Source organism: Oncorhynchus mykiss, chromosome 3 (genome assembly GCF_013265735.2).
Source record: "Oncorhynchus mykiss isolate Arlee chromosome 3, USDA_OmykA_1.1, whole genome shotgun sequence".
Taxonomy (NCBI): Eukaryota; Metazoa; Chordata; class Actinopteri; order Salmoniformes; family Salmonidae; genus Oncorhynchus; species Oncorhynchus mykiss.
Genome location: NC_048567.1, coordinates 20,005,059 through 20,031,250, shown reverse-complemented (window position 1 = coordinate 20,031,250; position 26,192 = coordinate 20,005,059). Strand labels below are relative to the sequence as shown.

At 44.3% G+C, this 26,192-nt stretch overlaps 3 protein-coding genes across 4 annotated transcripts in view; 2 read left to right on the top strand and 1 right to left on the bottom strand.

The window, feature by feature from the left end:
• The window catches only part of dnah5 (dynein, axonemal, heavy chain 5), a 66,788-nt gene extending 59,447 nt beyond the window's left edge, over positions 1–7,341 (top strand). The window contains exons 66-78 of the mRNA XM_036971419.1: positions 1,505–1,619; positions 1,904–2,094; positions 2,222–2,343; positions 2,636–2,785; positions 2,981–3,226; positions 3,657–3,876; positions 4,185–4,390; positions 4,526–4,729; positions 4,990–5,205; positions 5,572–5,784; positions 5,879–6,031; positions 6,202–6,433; positions 6,678–7,341. Of these exons, the coding sequence (XP_036827314.1) occupies positions 1,505–1,619; positions 1,904–2,094; positions 2,222–2,343; positions 2,636–2,785; positions 2,981–3,226; positions 3,657–3,876; positions 4,185–4,390; positions 4,526–4,729; positions 4,990–5,205; positions 5,572–5,784; positions 5,879–6,031; positions 6,202–6,433; positions 6,678–6,829 (2,420 nt within the window). The 3' untranslated portion in view covers positions 6,830–7,341. The remainder of the gene's footprint in view (positions 1–1,504; positions 1,620–1,903; positions 2,095–2,221; positions 2,344–2,635; positions 2,786–2,980; positions 3,227–3,656; positions 3,877–4,184; positions 4,391–4,525; positions 4,730–4,989; positions 5,206–5,571; positions 5,785–5,878; positions 6,032–6,201; positions 6,434–6,677) is intronic.
• A 5,407-nt stretch (positions 7,342–12,748) lies between these two features.
• Positions 12,749–16,659, top strand: LOC110512652 (regulatory subunit of type II PKA R-subunit domain containing 1). Its single transcript, XM_021592906.2, has 4 exons — positions 12,749–13,322; positions 13,836–13,912; positions 14,092–14,138; positions 14,243–16,659. The coding sequence occupies exons 1-4, from the start codon at positions 13,242–13,244 to the stop codon at positions 14,320–14,322; spliced, it is 285 nt and encodes a 94-aa protein (XP_021448581.1). The 5' UTR covers positions 12,749–13,241; the 3' UTR covers positions 14,323–16,659.
• LOC110512638 (nectin-2) overlaps positions 14,841–26,192 on the bottom strand; it is an 86,335-nt gene continuing 74,983 nt past the window's right edge. The window contains exons 7-10 of one of the 2 annotated variants that reach the window (XM_036971406.1): positions 17,390–17,522; positions 17,245–17,311; positions 16,937–17,023; positions 14,841–16,262 (exon numbers count right to left, since the gene is read on the bottom strand). In XM_036971406.1, coding sequence (XP_036827301.1) covers positions 16,038–16,262; positions 16,937–17,023; positions 17,245–17,311; positions 17,390–17,522 — 512 coding nt within the window. In that variant the 3' untranslated portion in view covers positions 14,841–16,037. Of the gene's footprint in view, positions 16,263–16,936; positions 17,024–17,244; positions 17,312–17,389; positions 17,523–26,192 lie in introns of those variants that run through there. The other variant, XR_005041340.1, reaches the window with a different exon arrangement.

Here is a 26,192-nt window from a genome sequence, read left to right as displayed (position 1 = left end):
TGGTTGTACTGTGGTTAGGGTAGAGTTATTCTCAGTACAGACCTGGTGAGTTGGCTGTACTGTGGTTAGGGTAGAGTTATTCTCAGTACAGACCTGGTGAGTTGGTTGTACTGTGGTTAGGGTAGAGTTATTCTCAGTACAGACCTGGTGAGTTGGTTGTACTGTGGTTAGGGTAGAGTTATTCTCAGTACAGACTTGGTGAGTTGGTTGTACTGTGGTTAGGGTAGAGTTATTATCAGTACAGACTTGGTGAGTTGGTTGTACTGTGGTTAGGGTAGAGTTATTCTCAGTACAGACCTGGTGAGTTGGTTGTACTGTGGTTAGGGTAGAGTTATTCTCAGTACAGACTTGGTGAGTTGGTTGTACTGTGGTTAGGGTAGAGTTATTCTCAGTACAGACTTGGTGAGTTGGTTGTACTGTGGTTAGGGTAGAGTTATTCTCAGTACAGACTTGGTGAGTTGGTTGTACTGTGGTTAGGGTAGAGTTATTGTCAGTACAGACTTGGTGAGTTGGTTGTACTGTGGTTAGGGTAGAGTTATTCTCAGTACAGACTTGGTGAGTTGGTTGTACTGTGGTTAGGGTAGAGTTATTCTCAGTACAGACCTGGTGAGTTGGTTGTACTGTGGTTAGGGTAGAGTTATTCTCAGTACAGACCTGGTGAGTTGGTTGTACTGTGGTTAGGGTAGAGTTATTCTCAGTACAGACTTGGTGAGTTGGTTGTACTGTGGTTAGGGTAGAGTTATTCTCAGTACAGACCTGGTGAGTTGGTTGTACTGTGGTTAGGGTAGAGCTATTCTCAGTACAGACTTGGTGAGTTGGTTGTACTGTGGTTAGGGTAGAGTTATTCTCAGTACAGACCTGGTGAGTTGGTTGTACTGTGGTTAGGGTAGAGTTATTCTCAGTACAGACCTGGTGAGTTGGTTGTACTGTGGTTAGGGTAGAGTTATTCTCAGTACAGACTTGTTGAGTTGGTTGTACTGTGGTTAGGGTAGAGTTATTCTCAGTACAGACTTGGTGAGTTCGGGGGGTTGTACTGTGGTTAGGGTAGAGTTATTCTCAGTACAGACTTGTTGAGTTGGTTGTACTGTGGTTAGGGTAGAGTTATTCTCAGTACAGACTTGGTGAGTTCGGGGGGTTGTACTGTGGTTAGGGTAGAGTTATTCTCAGTACAGACTTGGTGAGTTCGGGGGGTTGTACTGTGGTTAGGGTAGAGTTATTCTCAGTACAGACTTGGTGAGTTCGGGGGGGTGTACTGTACCGGTTTGTTTTAGAGTATGGGTCAAAACATTTTGGGCTCTTTATTGATTGGCTGACCAACCAATCACAGTGCTCTGGTGGACAGCAACAGGCACTAACCACCTTGTGTTGACTGTTCTTCAGGAGCAATCTGTTCCTCACACTTTTCCAGTGGGAAGTTTGTTTGAGCAGAAATGTATGTATGATAATATAGAATGAGCGTTGTCTGTCACTCACTGTCAGCCTGTGTGTTATTGTGCTGTTACAGTGGCCACCAGAGGCAGCATCCTGTACTTCCTCATCACTGAGATGTCCATGGTTAACGTCATGTACCAAACGTCACTACGACAGTTCTTGGGAATCTTTGACCTCTCTCTGGCCAGGTACAGTAGTAATACACTTTGTCTCATACTGAATAACATATATTTGTATTTATGTATTTCATTCAAATTGTTGGTCCTCAGATGTGGTTCAGTCATTTTATGTGACCATTGAATTGAATGAATATGTAATCAACGATTTTTGAATTGACACTGGGAGATTTGTGCTTTTGCATAGTTTTTTGTGTAGTTGTAGGAGTTGCCTGATTCTTGAAGTATAATATCTGAAACCATAGAAACAGTTTTAATATTAACATAATAACCACCACACTATGCCTTCTGAACAGATCAACCAAAAGTCCAATTACCAGCAAGCGAATAGCGAACATAATTGAGCATATGACCTTTGAGGTGCACAAGTATGCAGCCAGGGGTCTGTATGAGGAGCACAAATTCCTGTTTACCCTCCTGCTGACGCTGAAGATTGACATGCAGAGTAACCGCGTAAAACACGCCGAGTTCCTCACCCTCATTAAAGGTGTGAAACAAACTCCATCCTCCAATTAATTCTACCAATCTGTAGTCCACAGTTACTGAAATGTTGAATAGCAAAATGTTGTTCATTGCTCACAGACCATTGAACATCCTCTGTCTGTCCTATGCAGGAGGTGCCTCTCTGGATCTGAAGGCTTGCCCCCATAAGCCTGCCAAGTGGATCTTAGACATGACTTGGCTCAATCTGGTGGAGCTCAGTAAACTGTGGCAGTTCTCTGATATCCTTGATCAGGTGTGTTCCCCACGCGGTGCTTCCTTACGCTGCTACCTAATGTGTCACACTCTCTAATACCCTCCCTCAATAAGTCTGTTTCATGGCCCCCTCAATAAGTCTGTTTCATGGCCCCCTCAATTAGTCTGTTTCATGGCCCCCTCAATTAGTCTGTTTCATGGCCCCCTCACCCCGGTAAACCCCCCTATTCATTGTAGTGCTCCTCTATGATTACAGTGCTCCTTTTACTCCTCTGAGCTCTGTCACATATGGCATTGAACTAGTCATTGTACTGAGCTGTGTGTGTGTCCAGATCTGTCGTAATGAGAAGCAGTGGAAGGCATGGTTTGATAAGGAAGCCCCTGAGGAGGAGGTGATCCCTAATGCCTATGACCAGAGCCTGGACTGTTTCCACCGCCTGCTGCTCATACGCTCCTGGTGCCCAGACAGGACCATCGCACAGGTACACCGGTAACTCTCATTGAATGATTAAGTAATTAATCAATCAATCCAAGACATAATACTTCATGAAATGTATACGCTTTTTGGTATTTTCATCAAAGCTTAGGACTGAGTTTTAGAGTGTAATTCTACTGCATATTTCTTGAATCCAATAGCAGGTGACTTTTTAAATACACCTTGACCTGTTATCCTCCAGGCCCGTAAGTACATCATGGACTCGATGGGAGAGAAGTATGCAGAGGGAGTGATCCTGGACCTAGAGAAGACGTGGGAGGAGTCAGACCCCCGGACCCCGCTCATCTGCTTCCTGTCCATGGGCTCAGACCCCACCGACTCCATCATCGTCCTGGGGAAGAGGCTGAAGATAGAGACGCGCTATGTCTCCATGGGCCAGGGACAGGAAGTCCACGCACGCAAGCTGCTCCAGCAGACCATGGCCAATGTGAGTCCTGAACACAGCATTACAGTACACACTCACTGGACTCCTAACAGTCAAGTTATAATTATCCCTTGTCTCCAGGCTATTGCGCTTGGTGAAGAAGTCTAGTGAGCGAAACTCATTTATTAGGTATCGGCATTCTGCCATGAATTCCATGGTCCATGCCATCTCATTTGTAATCAAATTGGGAATTAAAATAGCGATAGGGATGGAATATGAATTGAAATTGAACCATGGTGTTAATGAAAATGGATGTGATTGATTTAGACCGTATTAGACTGTATTAAAAATGAAATGGACTAACACCACATGCACCTCCCTCACATTATTAATTTAATTACATAATGACATTAGTAATGAATTACTCTCCCAATATGGACAATTAACTATGTCATTTTTTTTCTCCCCCATTTTTTTCAAAATGCACACACAGGGTGGCTGGGCCTTGCTCCAGAACTGCCACCTGGGCCTGGACTTCATGGATGAGCTGATGGATACTGTGACAGAGACAGACGCCGTCCATGAGACCTTCCGCCTGTGGATTACTACAGAGGTCCAAAAACACTTCCCCATCACACTGCTGCAGATGTCCATCAAGTTCACTAATGAGCCTCCACAGGGACTGAAGGCAGGGCTGAAGAGGACTTATGGAGGTGGGTCACACCACAGTTCACACATACATACAAGTATCCATGCATGTGTACGCACCTACACAAACAAATACACATATACACCCCCATTTCTTCTGGTTAACCCTAAACAACAACACTTAACCCTTAATCTAGCTTCATGTCCAAATTCTGGTTCAACCTTAGCCTCAACCACAACCTTAATCCTAACCCTAGCATCATGTCCACATCCCAGTTCAACCCTAACCCTAGATTCACATCCATATCCCGGTTCAACCTTAGCCTCAACCACAATCCTAATCCTAATTCTAGCTTCTTGTTTGTTGCCCCAGGCATTAACCAGGACCTGCTGGATGTCAGTAACATGGTCCAGTGGAGGCCCATGCTGTATGGGGTGGTGTTCCTCCACTCTACGGTCCAGGAGAGGCGTAAATACGGCCCCCTGGGCTGGAACATCCCCTACGAGTTCAACCAGGCTGACTTCAACGCCACTGTGCAGTTTGTTCAGAACCACCTGGACGACATGGACATCAAGAAGGTAGGTGCAGAGACGAGAAGCTCCTGCTGTAACTAAGTAAAGCTCTATCTTTACTTCTACTGTTAGTACTGCTACCTGTCTTCCTATGTAAGATGTGTCTGTCCCTGTGTTGATGGTAGTCTGACGTCTCCCCAGGGTGTATCCTGGAATACAGTGCGCTACATGATCGGGGAGATCCAGTATGGCGGTAGGGTGACAGACGACTATGACAAGCGTCTGCTCAACACCTTCGCCAAGGTCTGGTTCAGTGAAAACATGTTTGGACCTGATTTCTATTTCTACAAAGGCTACAGCATTCCCAAGTGTTCCAACGTGGACCAATATCTGACATACATTCAGGTCAATCCATTTTTCACACTCAGTCTCTCCTACAGTTTACAGTGCTGTGTAACATAAGATTGAATTAATGTAGTCAGACTGCATGAAGATGTGTGCTGTATACATTGTTTGGCATTGAGGCATTTGATAACACTTCCTATGAATAACTTGTTCATAATGCATTATAAGCAGGTATCCACAATGCATTACATGTTTTACTGTAGTTTGGTAATGCACAGACATGCGGACTCTAATCCTAATTTATGTGTTTTCCTCTGCAGGGCCTACCGGCTTACGACACACCAGAGGTGTTTGGCCTGCACCCCAATGCTGACATAACGTATCAGAGCAAGCTGGCCAAAGACGTCCTGGACACCATCCTGTCCATTCAGCCTAAGGACAGCTCCAGTGGCGGAGGGGAGACCAGGGAGGCCATTGTGGCCAGGCTGGCTGACGACATGCTGGAGAAACTACCTCCAGACTACATACCGTTTGAAGTGAGTAGCACTGGTCTGGAGTTAGCTAACCCTAATGGAAATAATCATCCACAATTAATACAGTGCTGACTATTAAAAATATTATTTCCCATAATACCTTGCTGCAGCAAGGTAGATCGTTAAAAAACTCTCACAGGGTGACGGCAAGTCATCTAACAATAACCCATGAAATAAAATGTATTTCTGAAATATGCCCCATGGTGCAGTGAAATCCACTTTGAAGGTAATGTTTTCACTGCAATAGAGGTTTACTTTTTAATGTTCAGAACTGTGTTATGCATTTGCATTCCAGTATGTTAAGAATCAAATCAAATCAACATTTATTTAAAGTGTAATTTCACAAGAACATGTTTTCAATATAACCAGGTGAGAGAGAGGCTACAGAAGATGGGTCTGCTCCAGCCCATGAACATCTTCCTGCGTCAGGAGATAGACCGCATGCAGAGGGTCATCGTGCTGGTCAGGAACACGCTGACCGACCTCAAACTGGCCATCGATGGCACCATCATCATGAGTGAGAACCTACGGGACGCGCTGGACTGCATGTATGACGCACGCATCCCCTCACGTTGGAAGAAGGTATGTTTATTACTGCCTCTGAGTACACATTTATTCAGTTTTCTACGCATGTATTCCATGTTCGATTTTCTACTTCTGTATTCCTGTGTTCTAGGCGTCATGGGCCTCCAGCACTCTAGGGTTCTGGTTTACTGAGTTGCTGGATAGGAACCGTCAGTTCCAGGCGTGGATCTTTGAAGGACGGCCCAACTGTTTCTGGATGACAGGGTTCTTTAACCCACAGGGCTTCCTGACCGCTATGAGACAGGTACAGATGGCACATTCGCACATTCTAATGCAATCACAATTGAACATACTTACTGACTTGGCTAGGCCACTGAGGTTATATTTAGAGTTTGCAGACACTACACAGTCATAGTTGATCATGAAGCTACAAAGACAAAGCCAGTCTATGTAACTCTGTTTTTGTGTGTGTAGGAGATCACTCGTGCAAACAAGGGCTGGGCCCTAGACCGTATGGTGCTGTGCAACGAGGTGACCAAGTGGATGAAGGATGACATCACTCAGCCACCCTCTGAGGGGGTGTATGTGTACGGCCTCTATCTGGAGGGGGCCGGCTGGGACAGGAGGAACTGCAAACTCATCGACTCTAAACCCAAAGTGTTGTTTGAGATGATGCCTGTAGTCAGGATGTATGCTGAAAATAATGGTGAGTGCTGTAGTCACTAGTTACTGTAACTTCCTGGAGACTCATTCAACAGTATCTCATTCAGCTGCTTGTTGTTTTCATCTATACATTATATGTTGAATATGTCAGCAGAAATGATCTAACTTTTAGGTTCAATGGTTACGGTATGTCAGACCAACTGAATGGACAACATGCAGTGAAAAAGAAACTCATGTGATCATCGTGTATAAGTAATGGATGTTTATCGTTGCTGTGGGCATTTCAGGTGTCAAGGATGCCCGGTTATACTCCTGTCCCATATATAAGAAGCCTGTAAGGATGGACCTGAATTACATTGCTGCTGTGGAACTAAGGACTGCTGCACCGCCTGAGTACTGGACACTACGTGGTGTGGCACTGCTGTGTGAAGTCAAATAACCCATTTCTATATTGTATTATATGCCTACATCTTGAAGAGTTGTGCTTCAGTGGTTAAAGGGGCAATCTTTCAAACTACAACGTAGTTGACACCCTACCACTGTTTTGTTAAACAGCTGAAGGATGTGACTGGAGAAATGTAACCACTCTCAAAATGGATGTACCCTTTAAGGATTAAAGGGGGGCAGTGTCTTCATTTAGATTATAGTGGTAGGCTTCCGTAATAAAGTTTCACCTATCACTGGGTTGCAGGAATAATAGAAAATAAAGCTGCACACACTATCTATACCCCCAAGTATTTCATATCTGAACTATTTTGGGTGTGTGTTTACTTATTTTACTTTACTCCTTCTTTTTGTACTCCCCATAATATGGTTGTTACTACACTAATAAACAGTTGAAGTAGGAAGTTTACATACACCTTAGCCAAATACATTTAAACTCAGTTTTTCACAATTCCTGACATTTAATCCTCGTAAAAATTCCCTGTTTTAGGTCAGTTAGGATCCCCACTTTATTTTAAGATTGTGAAATGTCAGAATAATAGTAGAGAGAATTATTTATTTCAGCTTTTATTTCTTTCATCACATTCCCAGTGGGTCAGAAGTCTACATACACTCAATTAGTATTTGGTAGCATTGCTTTTAAATTGTTTAACTTGGGTCAAACATTTCGGGTAGCCTTCCACAAGCTTGCCACAATAAGTTGGGTGAATTTTGACCCATTCCTCCTGACAGAGCTGGTGTAATTGAGTCAGGTTTGTAGGCTTCCTTGCTCGCACACGCTTTTTCAGTTCTGACCACACATTTTCTATAGGATTGAGGTCAGGGCTTTGTGATGGCCACTCCAATACCTTGACTTTGTTGTCCTTAAGCTATTTTGCCACAACTTTGGAAGTATGCTTGCGGTCATTGTCCATTTGGAAGACCCATTTGCGACCAAGCTTTAACTTCCTGATTGATGTATTAAGATGTTGCTTCAATATATCCACGTAATTTTCCCACCTCATGATGCCATCTATTTTGTGAAGTGCACCAGTCCCTCCTGCAGCAAAGTACCCCCACAACATGATGCTTCCCCCCCCGTGCTTCGACTTGCAAGCCTCCCCCTTTTTCCTCCAAACGTAACGATGGTCATTATGGCCAAATAGTTATATTTTTGTTTCATCAGACCAGAAGACATTTCTCCAAAAAGTACCATCTTTGTCCCCATGTGCAGTTGCAAACCATTGTCTGGTTTTTTTTATGGTGGTTTTGGAGCAGTGGCTTCTTCCTTGCTGAGTGGTCCTATGTTGATATAGGACTCGTTTTACTGTGGATATAGATACTTTCCTCCAGCATCTCCACAAGTTCCTTTGCTGTTGTTCTGGGATTGATTTGCACTTTTGGCACCGAAGTACGTTCATCTCTAGGAGACAGAACACGTCTCCTTCCTGAGCGGTATGATGGCTGCGTGGTCCCATGGTGTTTATACTTGCGTACTATTGTTTGTACAGATGAACGTGGTACCTTCAGGCATTTGGAAATTGCTCCCAAGGATGAACCAGACTTGTGGAGGTCTACAATTTTTTTTCTGAGGTCTTGGCTGATTTCTTTGGATTTTCCCATGATTTCAAGCAAAGAGGCACTGAGTTTGAAGGTAGGCCTTGAAATGCATCCACATGTACACCTCCGATAGGCTAATTGACATCATTTGAGTCAATCAGAAGCTTCTAAAGCCATGACATCATTTTCTGGAATTTTCCAAGCTGTTTAAAGGCAAACCTCTTTGGGCTAGGTGGAGTGCTAGTGACCCACCTCACCAACATCCGGTGAAATTGCAGAGAGCGAAATTAAAAATACAAACATTGTCATATTAAATAAACTATCAAATTTAAGACGGAGAATAGTATGTTCAATACCGGAGACAAATAACGAAGTGGGCGCCCTCACAAGACTACAGTCCAAATGAGAGCCACCTTGAAAAACTACAAATTCTAGCTAATTTTTCAAAAAACAAGCCAGAAACCCTTTCTATAGACTGTTGACATCTAGTGGAAGCCATAGGAACTGCAATATGGGAGGTTTTCCTTTGAATATTCCATAGACAAGTGTTTGAATGGGTGATGACCTAAAAAAAAAAATCTGGATGGATTCTCCTCGGGTTTTTGCCTGCCATATCAGTTCTGTTATACTCACAGACATTATTTCAACAGTTTTAGAAACTTCAGAGTGTTGTCTATCCAATATTATCCAGTTATATGCATATCCTAGCTGAAACGTTCGTCGTTGGGAGAAAGAGAGGAGGACCAAGGTGCAGCGTGGTAAGTATTCATATTCTCTTTTAATGAAAACGAATACTCAAACAAAAACAACAAAACATGAGAACGAAACGAAAACAGTCCTGAACGGTGAAATACAAACACAGAACATAAAATAAACACCCACGAAACACAGGTGGAAAAAGGCTACCTAATTATGATTCTCAATCAGAGACAACTAACGACACCTGCCTCTGATTGAGAACCATACCAGGCCAAACTCAAAACACAACATAGAAAAACGAACATAGACAACCCACCCAACTCATGTCCTGACCATACTAAAACAAAGACATAACAAAATAACTAAGGTCAGAACGTGACACTAGCTTCTGGGCCTGAGTAACAGGCAGTTTACTTTGGGCACGTCAGTCATCCGAACTTCCAAATACTGCCCCTAGCCATAAGAAGATTTGTTAAAGGCACAGTCAACTTAGTGTATGTAAACCTCTGACCTACTGGAATTGTGATCAAGTGAATTATAAGTGATATAATCTGTCTGTAAACAATTGTTGGAAAAATGACTCGTGTCATGCACAAAGTAGATGTCCTAATCGAGTGGTTGAAAAATGTGTTTTAATGACTGATGTGAAAACTGAAAACACACCTCAAACATGTTAACTTATTAGAAGCGCACATAGTAAGACGTTGAAACACAGTTTAAGAGGATTAATTCATTAACTTCATGTTAGATTGTTTCTTACTCTGAAAATAGTCTATGAGCTAGGATAAACACACTTGCCCCATCACTCCTATTGGTTTTTATCTAGCGGTGGTTAAAGTTAGCTGAAATTTGTCGTTGCTGTTTAAAGAAATACGAGACATGGATTACAGTTTTTCCTGGCTCATATACTAGCACACGTGAACAATCACAACTGTAATAAGATATCCAATTAGTTTAGCTGTCTTCCCAAATGTCCTGCAGTCAGATCAGTGAGTCACACATCAACCAGAGAGAACGGAGGAGGAAGGACAGAGGGGTCTGCTTGCAGTTTCTTGCTCCCCTCCTTCCCCACCCCATCCCTCTGTGGTCTTTTCTCTGCCCTGTTGGACTCTCAACCTCCTGAATCCCCCTCATCCTCCTCTTGCTGAATGCTCTCTTTCCACCTGACTTCTATAGCACAGATGTATCAGTGCACACCTCTTGGTTACGGATGGTGTAGACGACAGGGTTGATGCACCATGAGTAACATAAACAATGTGTTGAGACAAGTGAAGGGGCAGAGTTTGCTTGTGTAGTTGCAGACGGGTTAGACAGAAGATTATTGGCACCAGCTACAGTAGAAACATACAGAGGTAGGTTACAGTTCTACAAGCACGGTGGTTGTCTTGTAGGGGAGGGCTACAACAGCCCTGCGTGCCTCATTGTACATACGCCCAAAACAGAGGCAAGTACTTCAGATTGAAAGAGTTGGGGTGATGCCGGGAGAGCCATGGAACAGTACTTCTTGCACAGGACTAAAGCTCACAATTCTAGACTCACATAGCAGCCCTGCAGTGGCTCTATTAAATGCACCATGTGTGTCCCATGTTGAGCTGGACCAAGTGATAATTACCAGCAATGGCACTCAGTACCCAGACAAGCTCAAGGCAAGCCACACATGCCTGGATGTCATTATGCTCAGGTAGTGGATGCTGTGGCAAATAAACACATCGTTCTATTGCCATGAGGGCCAGAGTCATCTGAGCGCTCCAAATGATCTTTCTATTGCCATGAGGGCCAGAGTCATCTGAGCGCTCCAAAGGATCTTTCTATTGCCATGAGGGCCAGAGTCATCTGAGCGCTCCAAAGGATCTTTCTATTGCCATGAGAGCCAGAGTCATCTGAGCGCTCCAAAGGATCTTTCTATTGCCATGAGGGCCAGAGTCATCTGAGCGCTCCAAAGGATCTTTCTATTGCCATGAGGGCCAGAGTCATCTGAGCGCTCCAAAGGATCTTTCTATTGCCATGAGGGCCAGAGTCATCTGAGCGCTCCAAAGGATCTTTCTATTGCCATGAGGGCCAGAGTCGTCTGAGCGCTCCAAGGGGATGGTACCCATAATACTAAAATGTTCCATTCAACACCCCCTGATAATCACAGTATGTTGGAGCAGAACAGATTGCAAAACAATGTATGCTGCAATGCAGCTATGCAAAAGACCACATATCATCTGAAAATGTAACAAAGTGTAGAAGCGCTCTTTAAGTGTCACCAGAGAGAAGAGAAAAAGAACGACTAAAAATCAGAAAGGTATATGTTTTCCCTGAAGCGATGTGCTGGAAAAAACAGGCAGACAGATCCCGCATGGCTTGCTCCTCTTGAAAAGTTGTCCTGTTCAGAAGGTGAGGTTTAGAGAGAGCATTCAGTACTGTTTAACTTTGTTGAAGCCATGGTGCTGATCAGATTTAGTACTAGTAGCAGAAGCAGTCCCTGGATCTAGGAAGGATAGCTCAGAGCGTTGTCTCTTCTATCTACACATCTACAGACTCATCAGATGTCTTCTCTACATGTTATGTCTTTTATACACGATATATGCAGCTGTGTGGTTGAAGGATACTTATAACCAGTCTAAACACTTCCCAAAGGTCGCCTACTAAGAGTAGGCTGGAGGTTACTTTTTTTGCGGCATATTTTTAGTAATTTACAACTGCAGTGGAATAGAGAAAAGAGAAAAGTGATTTGCTATACAGTATAATGGGAAGTGGTGGAAAACGTACCCAACTGTCATACTTGAGTAAAAGTAAAGATAACTTAATAGAAAATGACTCAAGGAAAAGTCACACAGTAAAATTCTACTTAGGTGAAAGTCTTAAAATACTGGTTTAAAATATACTTAAGTATCAAACGTAAAAGTATAAATAATTTCAAATTCCTTATATTAAGTAAATCAGATGGCACCATTTTCTTTTCTTTTTTTCTTTTTTTACGGATAGCCCGGGGCGTGGTCCAACACTCAGACATCCTTTACAAACAAAGCATGTGTGTTTAGTGAGTCTGCCAGATCAGAGGCAGTAGGGATGACCAGGGATGTTCGGTTAATAAGTGCGTGAATTTGACTCTTTTCCTGTCCTGCTAAACATTCCAAATGTAACGAGTACTTTTGGGTGTCAAGGAAAATATATGGAATAAAAAGTAAGTAATGTACTGCAGTAAAAGGAATCAAAAATATAAATAGTAAAGTAAATTAAGTAGTACTTTACACCACTGAAAATGAGCCCCTAGGGCTATCGGAAAATTGCTTTGAAACCATATTGTGAAGAGGTCTGCCTAACAGTATTTTGCCTAACGAATGTGATGGAAGAATAGACAAGGGGACACTTGAAAATGTTCCAGACAGTAATTGGCCTAATGAATGTGATGGGGTTGGTGACAAGTAAGTAATGGATAATTACTTACTGTTACAACAAGTGGTCCAGACCTCTTGACAAGGTCGCTATAGGTCACTATTATTGGGTTAAACCCATCCTTTGAGAGAGCGTGTCCCCAGGATTTTCTATACCAAGTCCCTCATGTGTACACACCTCCCTCCTCTTGACTGCCCTGCCAACCCTACTTGTCCAAACCCCCTTCAATACAATTCTAAGATTTTAATCTGTAACCAAATTAAGCATATTAATTGATATTAATGGTTATTTTAAATATTACACTTGACTTGAGTAAAACTAGAAAAGGTCAATTTTCTGAAGAAAATGTGTGTGCTCTATAGTCTACAATAGTGAATAGGAGCGAACACGAATCTCACACATTCTCCATCCATGAGTGTTCTGGTCTCCCTGCATGGGCGTATAGTAGAGACATCTACTCCAGAGGTACTTGCTTAGGTCACAACAACTGATGAGCTGTTTGGGTAATATGGCAGAACTCTCATGTCCTGTGGCTGGATTCCTCAATACAAGCTCTGAAAAACATTGTCACATTGGCTGCCACCCAGAGCCATAGAGACCTACAGAAATGTCATGGGGGAAAGCAAAGATAAACTCTGTGGGAAAAGTGTTGCTTCTGTTCTACTCAGGCTGTTGCCATAGTAACAGTGGGGCTCGTCAACAAAAGGCGATGTTTTGTTTTGGTAAAGATATTAACGGTAGCTAGCAAGCAGGCTATCAAAGGAATATTAGCTAGCTGATGAGATCAAATGGCTGATAAACGTGGTTTAGAGAAACTGGACTTTGGTGCATTAAGCATCGAGCAACAACAGCAACTCCGACAATTTAAGGTAAATTAGCTAGCTAACACTTTACTACTGTATGTAACGTCGTTAGCTTCATGAGTGCTCCTTGGCTTCTCCAACAACATTTAGTTAGCTAGTTCTATCGATAAAATTAGGAATTAAAATACAATAGGATTTCTTGTTCTATCACTCACTGCATTTTTGCATTCATCCAGCTAATAGCTAGCAGAAATCCCTTGGTTAAAGATAGGCTCAGCAATGACGAACATTACGTGGGGTAACTTTGAATCTGCTATTGCCATCGGGCTTTTCCCAATATCATGAGCCATGGGAAAGAGTAGAATGGACAGCAAAGTTAATGGACATTCACCTTTATATTTCTCCTGGGACAAGCAAAGCCAACAATGTATATATTAGACAGATCTTGAAGTATGATGTTAGGTTGTCTGTCGAATAAAATGGAAATTCAGACCCCCCTCTCTTTTTTCAGTATTGACAGATTAGAACTGTCCCTCTGTCCTCTGGAGAGCCATTCGCTAATTCAGTATTTTTTTATAGATCACTACAAGAATCAACAATGAAAAATATTTGAGAGAGCATCCAGAGACGGAGGCCTTAATAAGCGACTTTTTAAGGTTTGTTAATTGGCCGGCACTGACTAACGGTATATTTTCAGACATATTATTCTCCATCTCCATTAGGGCTCTCAAGCTCCAGACATCAATAACGAATATAATTATATTTCATATTTAGCTACAGTAATGAAGTCTAACTGGCCAATTTCTTGGGTACCTGCTTCTTGTTTTTTTTACAGAGATGTATTTCTCAAAAGACCCACAGACATTCGAGAGTATGCAGCAGGTGGGTTCAATCAACAACACAAACTGACACCTACACCAATATACAGACAGGGACAGTCCTCTTACTTAGAACTACCAAGAATTAACATATTTTCTCTCTTTCAGATTACTTCACCGACCCAAACCTTGGTTTGATCATTGGCTCCAAACTGCAGGGCGATCCTGCCGACACAGGCACAGACTGAATCCTTACCGGATTGTTTGGCAGTTCAACTGTTATTGAAGTGTAAAGCTGTAACAGGCCTCTTTCTCTGTGTTGTGTACATCCTCTGTATTGACTAGTTATTTGTTGCAAAGTAATGTGATACAAATATAAAACAGGATATAAAGTGGGTATGTACTGGCACCCAGGCAGATGTTCTTACTGAGCATCATTACAACAGGTTAGTTACAGGGCTACAGAAGGATGTTTTATACCGCTGGTTGAGAGGAAAATATTTATAGGCCTATAGGGTGGAGTGGACAGCCTCCTTACAGGAGTTCTCAGGGTAAAGTCTAAACGGGATCATTGGGACATCCCAACTCTGACATTACCCTATTGGAAGTTTAAATATTAAACGGTTAAGGTTACAAGGATTCTCGATAGCACTAACCGCTTTCTCAAGCCTCAGAGTTCCCCCTTCTGGTCTCCCGTTTCCGTTAACTCCCCAACTCAACAAAAAACATTTAAGCAAGATGAGAAAATGTGACAGCAGCAATACTGACCACACAGTTTAAATGTTTAATGACTTTAAAATCATCAAGTAACCAGCGCATCAGGCTTTGCTGTAAAAACATACATAGCGCAGTAAAAACAGGTCAAATCCATCTCACAAAGATGACAAAATCATTTAAAATTCTGTTTGATTCACATTTTAAAATCTGACACGCTACAAAAATAGGCACATCTGGTTTAACAATTAAGTGATTGTATAGAGAAGACCCTGAAATTGTATAAAAACCTAGACCCTGATAATATTGGACATTTCAACAGCAGGCCTACGTAATACATTCTGTAACCAACATACTGTGGTAGAGGATGTGAATAGAGCTTTTAAATCCTGAGCAAACAGGCACAAATCATCAATGTTTAGACACGTCAATGTTAAAAGGTAACAGATTTCCTTTTTATATATACAAGTTTGTCAGTAACTTACATTGTTTGATATTTGTTCAGGCAATTGATTGCCCCTCTCTTATGGCTTGTATTGGGCTCCAGGAATCCAGAATTGTATCTTAGACACAGATCTAGGATCAGATTACATTATGTAAAATCTTAAACATAATCCTTAGGGAGTAAAACACACAACTGATCTTCTACCAGTGTCTATAGGCAACATCATCCTACTGCCTTGATCTCAGAGTAGTGTACTACTACCAGCCTCCTGACCCTAGAGCCCATCTACATTACACAGTATGATGGAGCTATCAATACACACTGATCTGATCCAAGGTCAGTATTGCGTTATCCCCTAATGGTAATGGTTAGGATTCAAAGAGGGTAAGCTGGCCCTGGATCTGTGCCTATTAAACAATCTCACACACATACTGTACTTTAACCACAACATGCAAAGGAGTTTCAACCAACCGCGATACAAGTTAGTGTTGTTTTATGTTGTGTCTGACTTGCACAGCATTTTAACATTAAAGCGGATCCCCCTTTAAAAAACATGATTCCCGTTATTAGAACCCAATACACAACAGTAGGCCTACGTAGTACATTCTGTAACCAACATTCTGTGGTAGAGCATGCTCACTTTAGTACACAATGTAAAATTCTAGATTGGAGAGACTGATTTGAACGGCAATGACTACAACCATCACACACTGCAGCCATCCCACAGACACACACATCCAGTGTCCAATGTTTTTCACGTACAAACAAGTTTAGTCCCATACACACTTCCAATGTCTCCGGTCTTCACACAAACATGGCCTGGGACACAAAGCTGTCTCCACGAGATGTTCCAGTGGCAGGGGGGTGGTCCTCCTCTTTGTCATGGTAATCATTGGCCTTGTACTGGTTGGGGGCGTACAGGGGCGGGACTTCGTTCACCCTGGGTTCATCCCAGCCAGGGGGGGCGCCAGCGTAGCGCAACTCCTCCGCATCACGATTGTATTCCTCATCACTGTACGCGTCCAAGTCCTGGTGGGAAAGATAACCATATAAAATCATCTTAATAATCAAGTAAAAATAAGGAGAACCAATGCAGTCTTCATAGTATTCTAGTGACCCTTGCATTAGCGAACAAACTGACAGAGCAACACCCTTTGAGAGTCTTGATCCCAGGTCTTCTAGCCAATGGACAAACTTACTAACCACTGCTCCAATAGGGTTAAATCACAGGGCTTACCAAGGCAATGGTTTCTACAGTATTAAAAACACATGTTTCCATCTATAGCATGTTCAGTATATCAGCTTCTATCCACATAGCAGCCCTCCATACCCTTCAGTTTCCTACACGTTCTCATGTTTGTGTACTGGTAAATAGGGCAATCATGTTGAGTAACTGATGAATAAATGATCATAAGTAGATGGTAAATGATTGATTTCTTTTTGTTTCATGAATCCTTTACCAGGATGTATTATAAATGATGTAGATAATAAACTAAGAGTTGGGTTGAGGCACTTTATAAGCCAAAGCTACAGAGCTTAATGTATACTGATAGGAAAACACAGGCCAGGTGGAAGCAATATCAAGGAGGCCAGCTGGGAATTTGCTTTCACCCATCCAGGTCTATTTATGTCTGAAGATTGAGAAATGATTCAGGAGAGAAGGCCTATTGAGAGATGCACCCCATGTATGGCTGTGTTCTTACCGTGCTGGGCTCGGCATCCTGTGGAGCGTAGTACAGGTGGTCCACGGATCCGTCCTTGCTCTCCACAGGGTCTCTACTGGTGTTCAGCTGCAGATGCACGCACACATACAGGATTATTCTCATCTACTCTTGAGTTGGGGTAAAACCTATTTCAGATGGACACTTTCATAATCTACATAATCTTTTAACAATGTTGATAAAAAAAAACATGTGGTATTGTAAAATACAAATTGAGGGGCCATATAGAGATATATAAACATCTCCCATCACAGCAAGTCTAAAAGTTATGGCTGGCCAGCATCCCTCACCCTATCAGTAGAGCTGCTGGTGGTCTGATGCTTGTTAGGGGGAGGGGGCTTGTACTTGGGTGGCCCACTGAGAAAGAGAGAAAGGAGGGAATCAAAACAAACAGTAAGGATGATCACTTAGTATGAGTGACAGTTATAAACTCACTCTCCATTGTGCTGGTTGCGTTTTTTGCGGACCAAGACCACAACACTCCCAATAACAGCCAGCAGCAGAACCACCCCAATGAGCCCTCCTATAACACCGCTTGTAGTGGGACCCTTCACTGGCAGTCGAGTACCTGCAGAAAGAGACAGGGAGAGATGAGAGAAAAAGTGAGATAGGAAGGAAGACAAAGAATAGAAGGGAGGTTTAAGGGGATAAGTACAAAAAGAGAGAGAGAACATTAACAACAGAGTAGTGATAGCATTCACATGCTGGAGTAGTCCCACATGCACAGGAATAACTCTACAGTGCATTTCAATACATATCGTTTCATTTGTGGTGAAAGGTTCTGAAAGCGGAATTCAAAATGTAATCCCCAAGTAATGAAGTAGGCTAATTACAGTCAATGGTGTGTATGTGAGACAAGAGGTGCAAATAAACTGTCTGTGGATGCGAGAGGTATAGAGGTGTGTAAGAGAGCAAGCCGAGATGCAGAGAAAATGTGTGTCTGCCTTTACAGAAGAAAGGTCTACATTAGTGTAGACTACAGTCACATGGGGAGGCAGACAATCCGACGTAGTGACTGTAGTACCTTCCTCTAATGAACCATGACCACTAGTACCAATACTAACAATAGGATTATACACAAGACAGGAAGGAGTACACAAACACACAGTGTGACCCATCTCATTATTCTCCCCATCATTGCACAGGGGATTATGCTAACGAGGGAGTGTTAAATGGCAATGAGGAGCTCAGCTAATTGGAGGAGAGTTACACAGGGAAAGTAATTGGTTGTCCCCTAATTGAATGTTGTTAGGCTTATAATTATGGCTGTGGTACTGATGACCTTATAGCAACGCTCTGTAATGTAAACAATGGAGCATCCAATGACCTTTTAGCATGTTAAAAGCAGTTGTTTTCAATTAGACCACAACATGTAAATAAAATACAAACGCTTTGGTTTCCCACTAAAACCAACTAAAACAGTCAATAATAAATTACAATTTCTTAAAATGATCTCAAGAGTAGTTTACCCTGACATTTATAAAGTCATTATTGTTCAGAACATGGCATGTTTAATGTGTCTAGTTTAATAGGTCTTATGAGACAGAAAGATTTACAACATGGCAGTAGTCCAGTTATTGGATTTATACTAGGTGATTTTGGTGTAATACAGCCTGTTGTCCACATGGCGGTGCTGTGTCTCCATTACACCGGCTCTGAAGTACTAATAATCTTCACTACCTCTGTTCCATCCTCCCTTTGCTCTTCATCACTCCCGTGGTCGTCGACTTTGTATCTGACTATATCCATGCTCCATTTTTGTCTATAGTGCTTTCTTGCTCCATCTTAACTCAACCATCCCTATCTTTTTTTTTATCCTCACTTGTCTTCCAATGCCCCCCTTCCCTGATACATGGGCGAATATTGTACTATAAATTGTGCCTTCCTGTATTATACCGATGCTAAAATGTTTATTCTATTCTACTGAGCCATTTACTTTATGTTCCTATTCTTATATTTTATTTCTTATTGTTGTTGCATTGTCAAGAAGGAACCTGCAAGTAAGAATTTAGTTGGACAGTGTACAGCATACCATGTGTTACCTGTACATACGACCAATAAAACCTGAAACTTTTCCTCCCTCTCTCCATAAAACTCTATAGTCCAAAGTGATTTCCTCCCCTCACCTCCTTTCCTTTTTACTGATAGGGAATAAACTGGGCCGGTGACAGCTTTATCTGGTAAGCATAATTTATTAGGGTACTTTCTTTTCAGATCAGTTCAGATAAAGGAGAGGATGCCACTTTAGAGTATTGAGATGCAGCCGCTGTCTGAGTGACTCCAGCAGTGGTGAATAGAGATCATGCCCTCTGTATCTGTGGTGGATGCCAGCCATGTCTCATTCTAATGAAATCTCTCAGACAGCCCGAGCATGCCCGCTGTCTCTCTTAGCTGGCGCCGTGCTCCCCTGCCCTCCGACAAGGACGGGCTGGGCTCCGTGAATGTGCGCGCGCGCGAACACACACATACACAAAGCAGAGTCCAGATGGCAGGGCCATCTTGTATACTATCCAATATCCCAGTCACTCACACCAACATTTATACACACCCACAATTCTCTGTGGTGTGCTGCACACCCATACCCACTCACTCACTCACTCAAACCCCCTCCCACTCACTCACTCACTCACTCACTCAAACCCCCTCCCACTCACTCACACCCCCATACCCTCCCTCACACTCACTCACACCCCCATACCCTCCCTCACTCACACCCCCGTACCCTCCCTCACACCCCCATACCCTCCCTCACACCCCCATCCACAGATTGAGACAGGGTTTAGCCATTCTGTGTATTCTCAAGGATTCTACCTGTATTCTCAATGTGAGGTATGGTCTAAAATACTGCTAGAGTTTTAAATTATTCTTAAAAATACTGCCAAAGTTCTACAACACTAGAGCACTGCCGCATAAAATAGCTGGTGCATAATTAAGCGGTCTCCAGGTGATTGCTGGCTGATTAGGAAAGCGAGTTCGTGCCTCTCCGTGCAGCCTGCCTCTCTCTGCCTCTCTCTCTCCGTGCGGCCTGCCCGCCTGCCTCTCTCTCGGTGTGGCCTGCCCGCCCGCCTACCTCTCTCGCCGTGCGGCCTGCCCGCCCCTCTCGGTGGGGCCTGCCCGCCCCTCTCGGTGGGGCCTGCCCGCCCCTCTCGGTGCGGCCTGCCCGCCCGCCCGCCCGCCTCTCTCGGTGCGGCCTGCCCGCCCGCCCGCCTCCCTCGGTGCGGCCTGCCCGCCCGCCTACCTCTCTCCGTGCGGCCTGCCCGCCCACCTGCCTCCGTGCGGCCTGCCCGCCTGCCTCTCTCGGTGCGGCCTGCCCGCCTACCTCTCTCGGTGATACAGGTCTACCTCTTAACATGCTTCCCCAGCCTACAGGCCCATATGACTCATGTGACCTCGGCTGGCTGAGCTGGCCTAGCTGCACTTATCCCTGCCTCTCCCCTCTCCCATCCTGCTGCCTTCGTTTGGGAAACGCTCGTTTATCTCTCCTTAATATGGCAGCCCAAATCTGTAGCGTCTCCAGCTCTGCATCTTTAATCTCCTAATGAGCAGAGATAAGCCTGTTTTATTACCCTCCCTGACCTCACACACACACACACACACACACACACACACCTCCGCTCCCGGAGCTACAAATGTATTATACCTCAGCTATAAAAGTCATTGACCCAAACAGATTAAAGGGTCATTCATCATTGGCCAAACAATCCAATTGTTGCTGATCATAAAATCCATCTGTATTGTTTTTTTGTTTACTTTTTAAGTTTGAGCATCAACGGACACATGAGACAAACACGGTTCCACTGACCCCAGATGATGGGGTTACAGATTAGGTCTAGACGGATTGATCAGCACTGATAGAGATGAGGATGAAGAGAGAGCTGAAGTAATCCCATTGCTCAGTCAGGGAGAGGAGAAGTCTAGCCCTTAGATCCTAAAGGCTTAACAGTGTTACATTACCAACATCCATTCAGCCCAACACACACACCTCGCTCCCTAGCGACCCTGTATCCTGGTAACCAGGCGCCGCATACATAATCACACATATTGGCGGGGGGGGGGGGTAGATAAGGACAAGGGCATACAGTGATAGAAGAGAGGACGAATGGGAGAGATGGGGTGATGGAGAGGAATTCAGATCACTTTGGGAACTGCCTCTTCAAGTACGCTCGTCTTATATTACTGCTGCTAACAATAAAACACACTACACAATATAACCACCACCACATGGACTACTGTTGGCTGCCTGCCTGGGCCTGGTGCTGTACTGAAGCTCTAGTCTGTCAGACAGGCCCAGTATTCATCTAGGGTGACTCCAGAGCTGGCCCCATGTATTTACACTGTCTGGGATTAAACGGATGTCAGGGACACCAAGCCTGTGTGTGTGTCTGTGTGTGTGTGTGTAACAGCAGGAAAGACAGTGTGTATGCATACAATTGCGTGTGGGTGTGTGAGTGTTTGACGTTGATCTCCCCCTCTCTCTGCAGGGAGAGTGTGCTCCCTGCCATGGTGCATTAAGGCACCGACAGGCGCCCTGGGAGAAGGCAGGATATCTCTCTCTCTCCCTCATACCCTCTCTCTCTGACAAGGTCGCGGCTCCCCTCTCGCTGTCTCTGCGTCAATATTTACAGTCCACTTTACACTGGCACAGCGGTGGCTGGGTCCAGTCGGCCTGCTGCATTAGCCAAATGTAGCTGTCCAGTCCGGTTGAGAAGGACCAAAAGGGGTAGGAATAGGACTAGGCAGGCTGTAGTAGTCCAAAGGCAACACACACCAACCCACAACCACACCAACACACACCAACCCACAACCACACCAACACACAACCACACCAAATAACTGTTCATCCCAGCAACAGAGAGAACACACACACACACCAACCCACAACCACACCAAATAAATGTTCATCCCAGCAACAGAGAGAACACACACACACACACACACACCAACCCACAACCACACTAAATAACTGTTCATCCCAGCAACAGAGAGAACACACACACACACACACACACACACCAACCCACACCAAATAACTGTTCATCCCAGCAACACAGAGAACATACACAGGTTGCAGCTGGCAGGTCCATAACAAGGCATGCACACACACACACACACACACACCGGATAACTAGGAGTTGTACTATAAGAACCCAGGTCACCTCAGTTAGCTAGTGTGTCATAATGTGAACTGTCCCTAACCTCCCCCTCCTTCCCTGGGGCCTGGTCTGTCACCCATTGGTCTGTTTACCTGCCCTGTGACCTGCCTAGGAGAACATCCACTTCATTAACTACTGGAGCACTACTCCGCCATGCACAGAGGGATCCCAGCCCAGAGCGCAGCCTCCAACTGAGAGGGGATTGAGGTGAGACAAATGAACATTTCCACTACGGTTTCCTCTACTAACACATAAAAAGAGAAGTTCTGAAATGGAATCTGTGCTGGTCTCAGGTTAGGCTGTGTTAGGTCAAAGCAATAGAGGATGCCGCCTTGCTAGAATTTAATATCACTTATAGCTATATTTGTTCAATGTCAGTAGAGATGGAGGAAAGAGAGATGACTTCAGACTACTGAGATGTATCCTCTCGGCCACAGCAGGCGGCTAATTGGGGGCTGCCTCCAGTAGACTACCTCGAATAAGAGACTGATTAACAGAACGGGGAGCCGTAATGGCCCCGCTCTCCAGTTGCATTCTCTCCCCTTTTCATCCAATGCCCCTCAAGAGAATCTGCACAGCCAGAACAGCAGTCCCGGCTCTAGCTCTGCATTTGGATTTAAACTCTCATTAAGACAATTCTCCTCTGCCATGGTGAACTATTGGGCATATAAACAATGGAATAGAATAGGCAATGAGGGTAAGAATTTGTATGTCGAAAAAAAGGACTTATCGTTATGCGGCGAGCTACCGTGACTAGGTTTAGTTTGTTGTTGATTATGCAGGGTTACAGCGCAAGTAACATACACATTCAAGTATGCACTCGTTATTTGCATGGACATCTAATGGGCCTGTGGGCACATGGTTGTGGAATCACAATGCAAACCAGAACCACCGTTATATATAGTTCCTCTCACATCTACTGTGTTCCCTGGGAGGTGTTCGAGGTTGTGGGAGCCTTGTGCTGATCATACATGGAAGTCACAGGAGGTTGATGGGACCTTCATTGGGGAGAACAGGCTCGTGGTAATGACTGGAGCGGCATCAGTGGAATGGTATCAAACACATGGTCTCCTGTTGTTTGGTGCCATTCCATTTGCTCCGTTCCAGCCATTATTATGAGCCCCCTCAGCAGCCTCCTGTGATGGAAGTCATTACCACATACTATGGTGTTGCTATAGATGTGTTCTCTTCACAGCATCTGTCCTTAACACCAACATTACCATAGCACACTAGAAATGCATGCACACATTTAGTGTTACAAAAACACAATCATACAGGCTGACACACACACACACACACACACAATGTATGCATATGGATGCTAATATTCACATTTACACATGCACACCCACCCCCGCATGTCACAGATGAAGAATATCAAACTGCTGTACATGCATCAAAAGGCCTTACCGACAATATCCTCCAGACAGACAACCCCATGAGCACATAATGATCCTTCCTACAGCATCTAACACACTGCATCAAGTCTGTCTCTCTCAGATAATCATTTTTATGTCACAATTCATCGGAATCTCAATATACAGTTAGCTGTATTGTGCTCCTCCATCTCTCCCACCTCTCAGTGTGTGTGTGTGTGTGGTGTCAGAGATAGACAGTTCAATAGCAACAGCAAAGTATAAAGTGGGTGAGTGGACATAAATACATATCAGTGGGCGAGGAGCACAGTGTGTGAGGTAATCAATAGGTAGCAGTGAAGGACACTTGGTGCAGTGTGGAACAGCAGGCCAGCCCTGCGTGAAAGACATGACACAAACACTGGCTGCGCGTTACAATGACACTCAACATGGCAGTCAACACAGTACAGAAAGACACACATCCACTGAGTGTACAAAACATTAGGAACACCCGCTCTTTCCATGACAGACCGGCCAGCTGAATCCAGGTGAAATCGGTGGTCACTTATTGAAATCAGTGCAGATGAAGTGGAGGAGACAGGTTAAAGAAGGATTTTAAGCCTCGAGACATGTGTCATTCAGAGGGTGAATGAGCAAGACAAAATATTAAAGTGCCTTTGAACGGAGTACGGTAGTGGGTGCCAGGTGCACAGGTTTAAGTGTGTCAAACTGCAACACTGCTGGTTGTTTTTCACATTATAATCATTGTACTGTAGACACTAGTCAGTGTGTGTGAGTGCATGCCAGTCAATTTAAGTGTTCACCAGAGCACACTAAGTCATTGTGTATGTGTGTGTGTGTGTGTGTGTGTGTACAGTAACACACTACAATCCTCATTGTAAGTGCTTATGTACACACACACACGTCATTCAGAGCGGTGTTGATGAGAGTCATATCAGTGTTCCCTGAGGAGACACTACACTAGCCCTTAAAACACCCAGCACAGCACAGTCCTCTACATATTTAATACAGAGCTCAGAGGACAGAAGAGTGGAAGAAGGGAGAAGAGGGAGAGAGGATTGATTTCTTGCCAGCTTTACACAGTCCAGTCCAATCCTCCTGAAGTAGTTAGTGTGTGTGTACGCTTCAGCACAAGTGTGTGTCAGACCGCGTTAGACACGGCGAGAGGAGAGGGAACACACACACGGAGAGACAGGAGTGTGTGTGGGGAAGAAAGGTACCTGTGTAACAACACAGAGTCAGACGGATGGAACAGAGCTGATGTGAGTGTTTTTGATCTGCTGCTATGGGAATGGAGGCTACTCATTGTGAAGGATGAGGCAGCTATTACATACCTAGATGGGCAGTGGCTTCCTTTCTACTCCAACTGTCTTCGCCTGGGCCGGTATTCTGTCTGTTCTCAACATCTCACAAAGCTCAACTTTCTTTTGGTCTGTGTACCAGGGTTGGGGTAACTTCCATTTCAATTCAATCATTGAAAAGTTTCCATTTACTTTCTATGAGACGTTTGCAGGTCTTGAATTTCAGTTCACTTCCTGGATTGACTGCATTGAAACTGAATTGATCCCAACCCTGCTGTGTACACAGTAGCAGTCACCTGAACAGGAGCAGATCATGGCATTGTTCTCTGTGTAATCTATCAATGGCTTGTTGATGTTCAACACTTCCTGCAGGCGACACACACACACAGCGGTATCAGATAGATGTGCGTCTACTCGAGGTGACACATACCCATCTTTCTTCTAGACACAGACACACCTGTTAGACTTGTATCAGGTCCCTCTGTCTCTGCTCTACCAGCTCAACTGGAGGTGAACAATACACACTGGTCTCTGAGACACCTGTATCAGGACCATCAGTGTTTCCTCTAGGTGACAGAACTGTCTAGCAGGTGACAAAACTGTCTAGCAGGTGACAAAACTGTCTAGCAGGTGACAGAGCTGTCTAGCAGGTGACAGAGCTGTCTAGCAGGTGACAGAGCTGTCTAGCAGGTGACAGAGCTGTCTAGCAGGTGACAGAGCTGTCTAGCAGGTGACAGAACGGTCTAGCAGAACTGTCTAACAGGTGACAGAACAGTCAAGCAGGTGACAGAACAGTCTAGCAGGTGACAGAACAGTCTAGCAGGTGACAGAACAGTCGAGCAGGTGACAGAACAGTCGAGCAGGTGACAGAACAGTCGAGCAGGTGACAGAACAGTCTAGCAGAACTGTCTAACAGGTGACAGAACAGTCTAGCAGAACTGTCTAACAGGTGACAGAACAGTCAAGCAGGTGACAGAACGGTCTAGCAGGTGACAGAACGGTCTAGCAGGTGACAGAACGGTCTAGCAGGTGACAGAACAGTCTAGCAGGTGACAGAACGGTCTAGCAGGTGACAGAACGGTCTAGCAGGTGACAGAACGGTCTAGCAGGTGACAGAACAGTCTAGCAGGTGACAGAACGGTCTAGCAGGTGACAGAACGGTCTAGCAGGTGACAGAACAGTCTAGCAGGTGACAGAACGGTCTAGCAGGTGACAGAACGGTCTAGCAGGTGACAGAACAGTCTAGCAGGTGACAGAACTGTCTAGCAGGTGACAGAACTGTCTAGCAGGTGACAGAAATGTCTAGCAGAACTGTCTAGCAGAACTGTCTAGCAGGTGACAGAACTGTCTAGCAGAACTGTCTAGCAGGTGACAGAACTGTCTAGCAGGTGACAGAACTGTCTAGCAG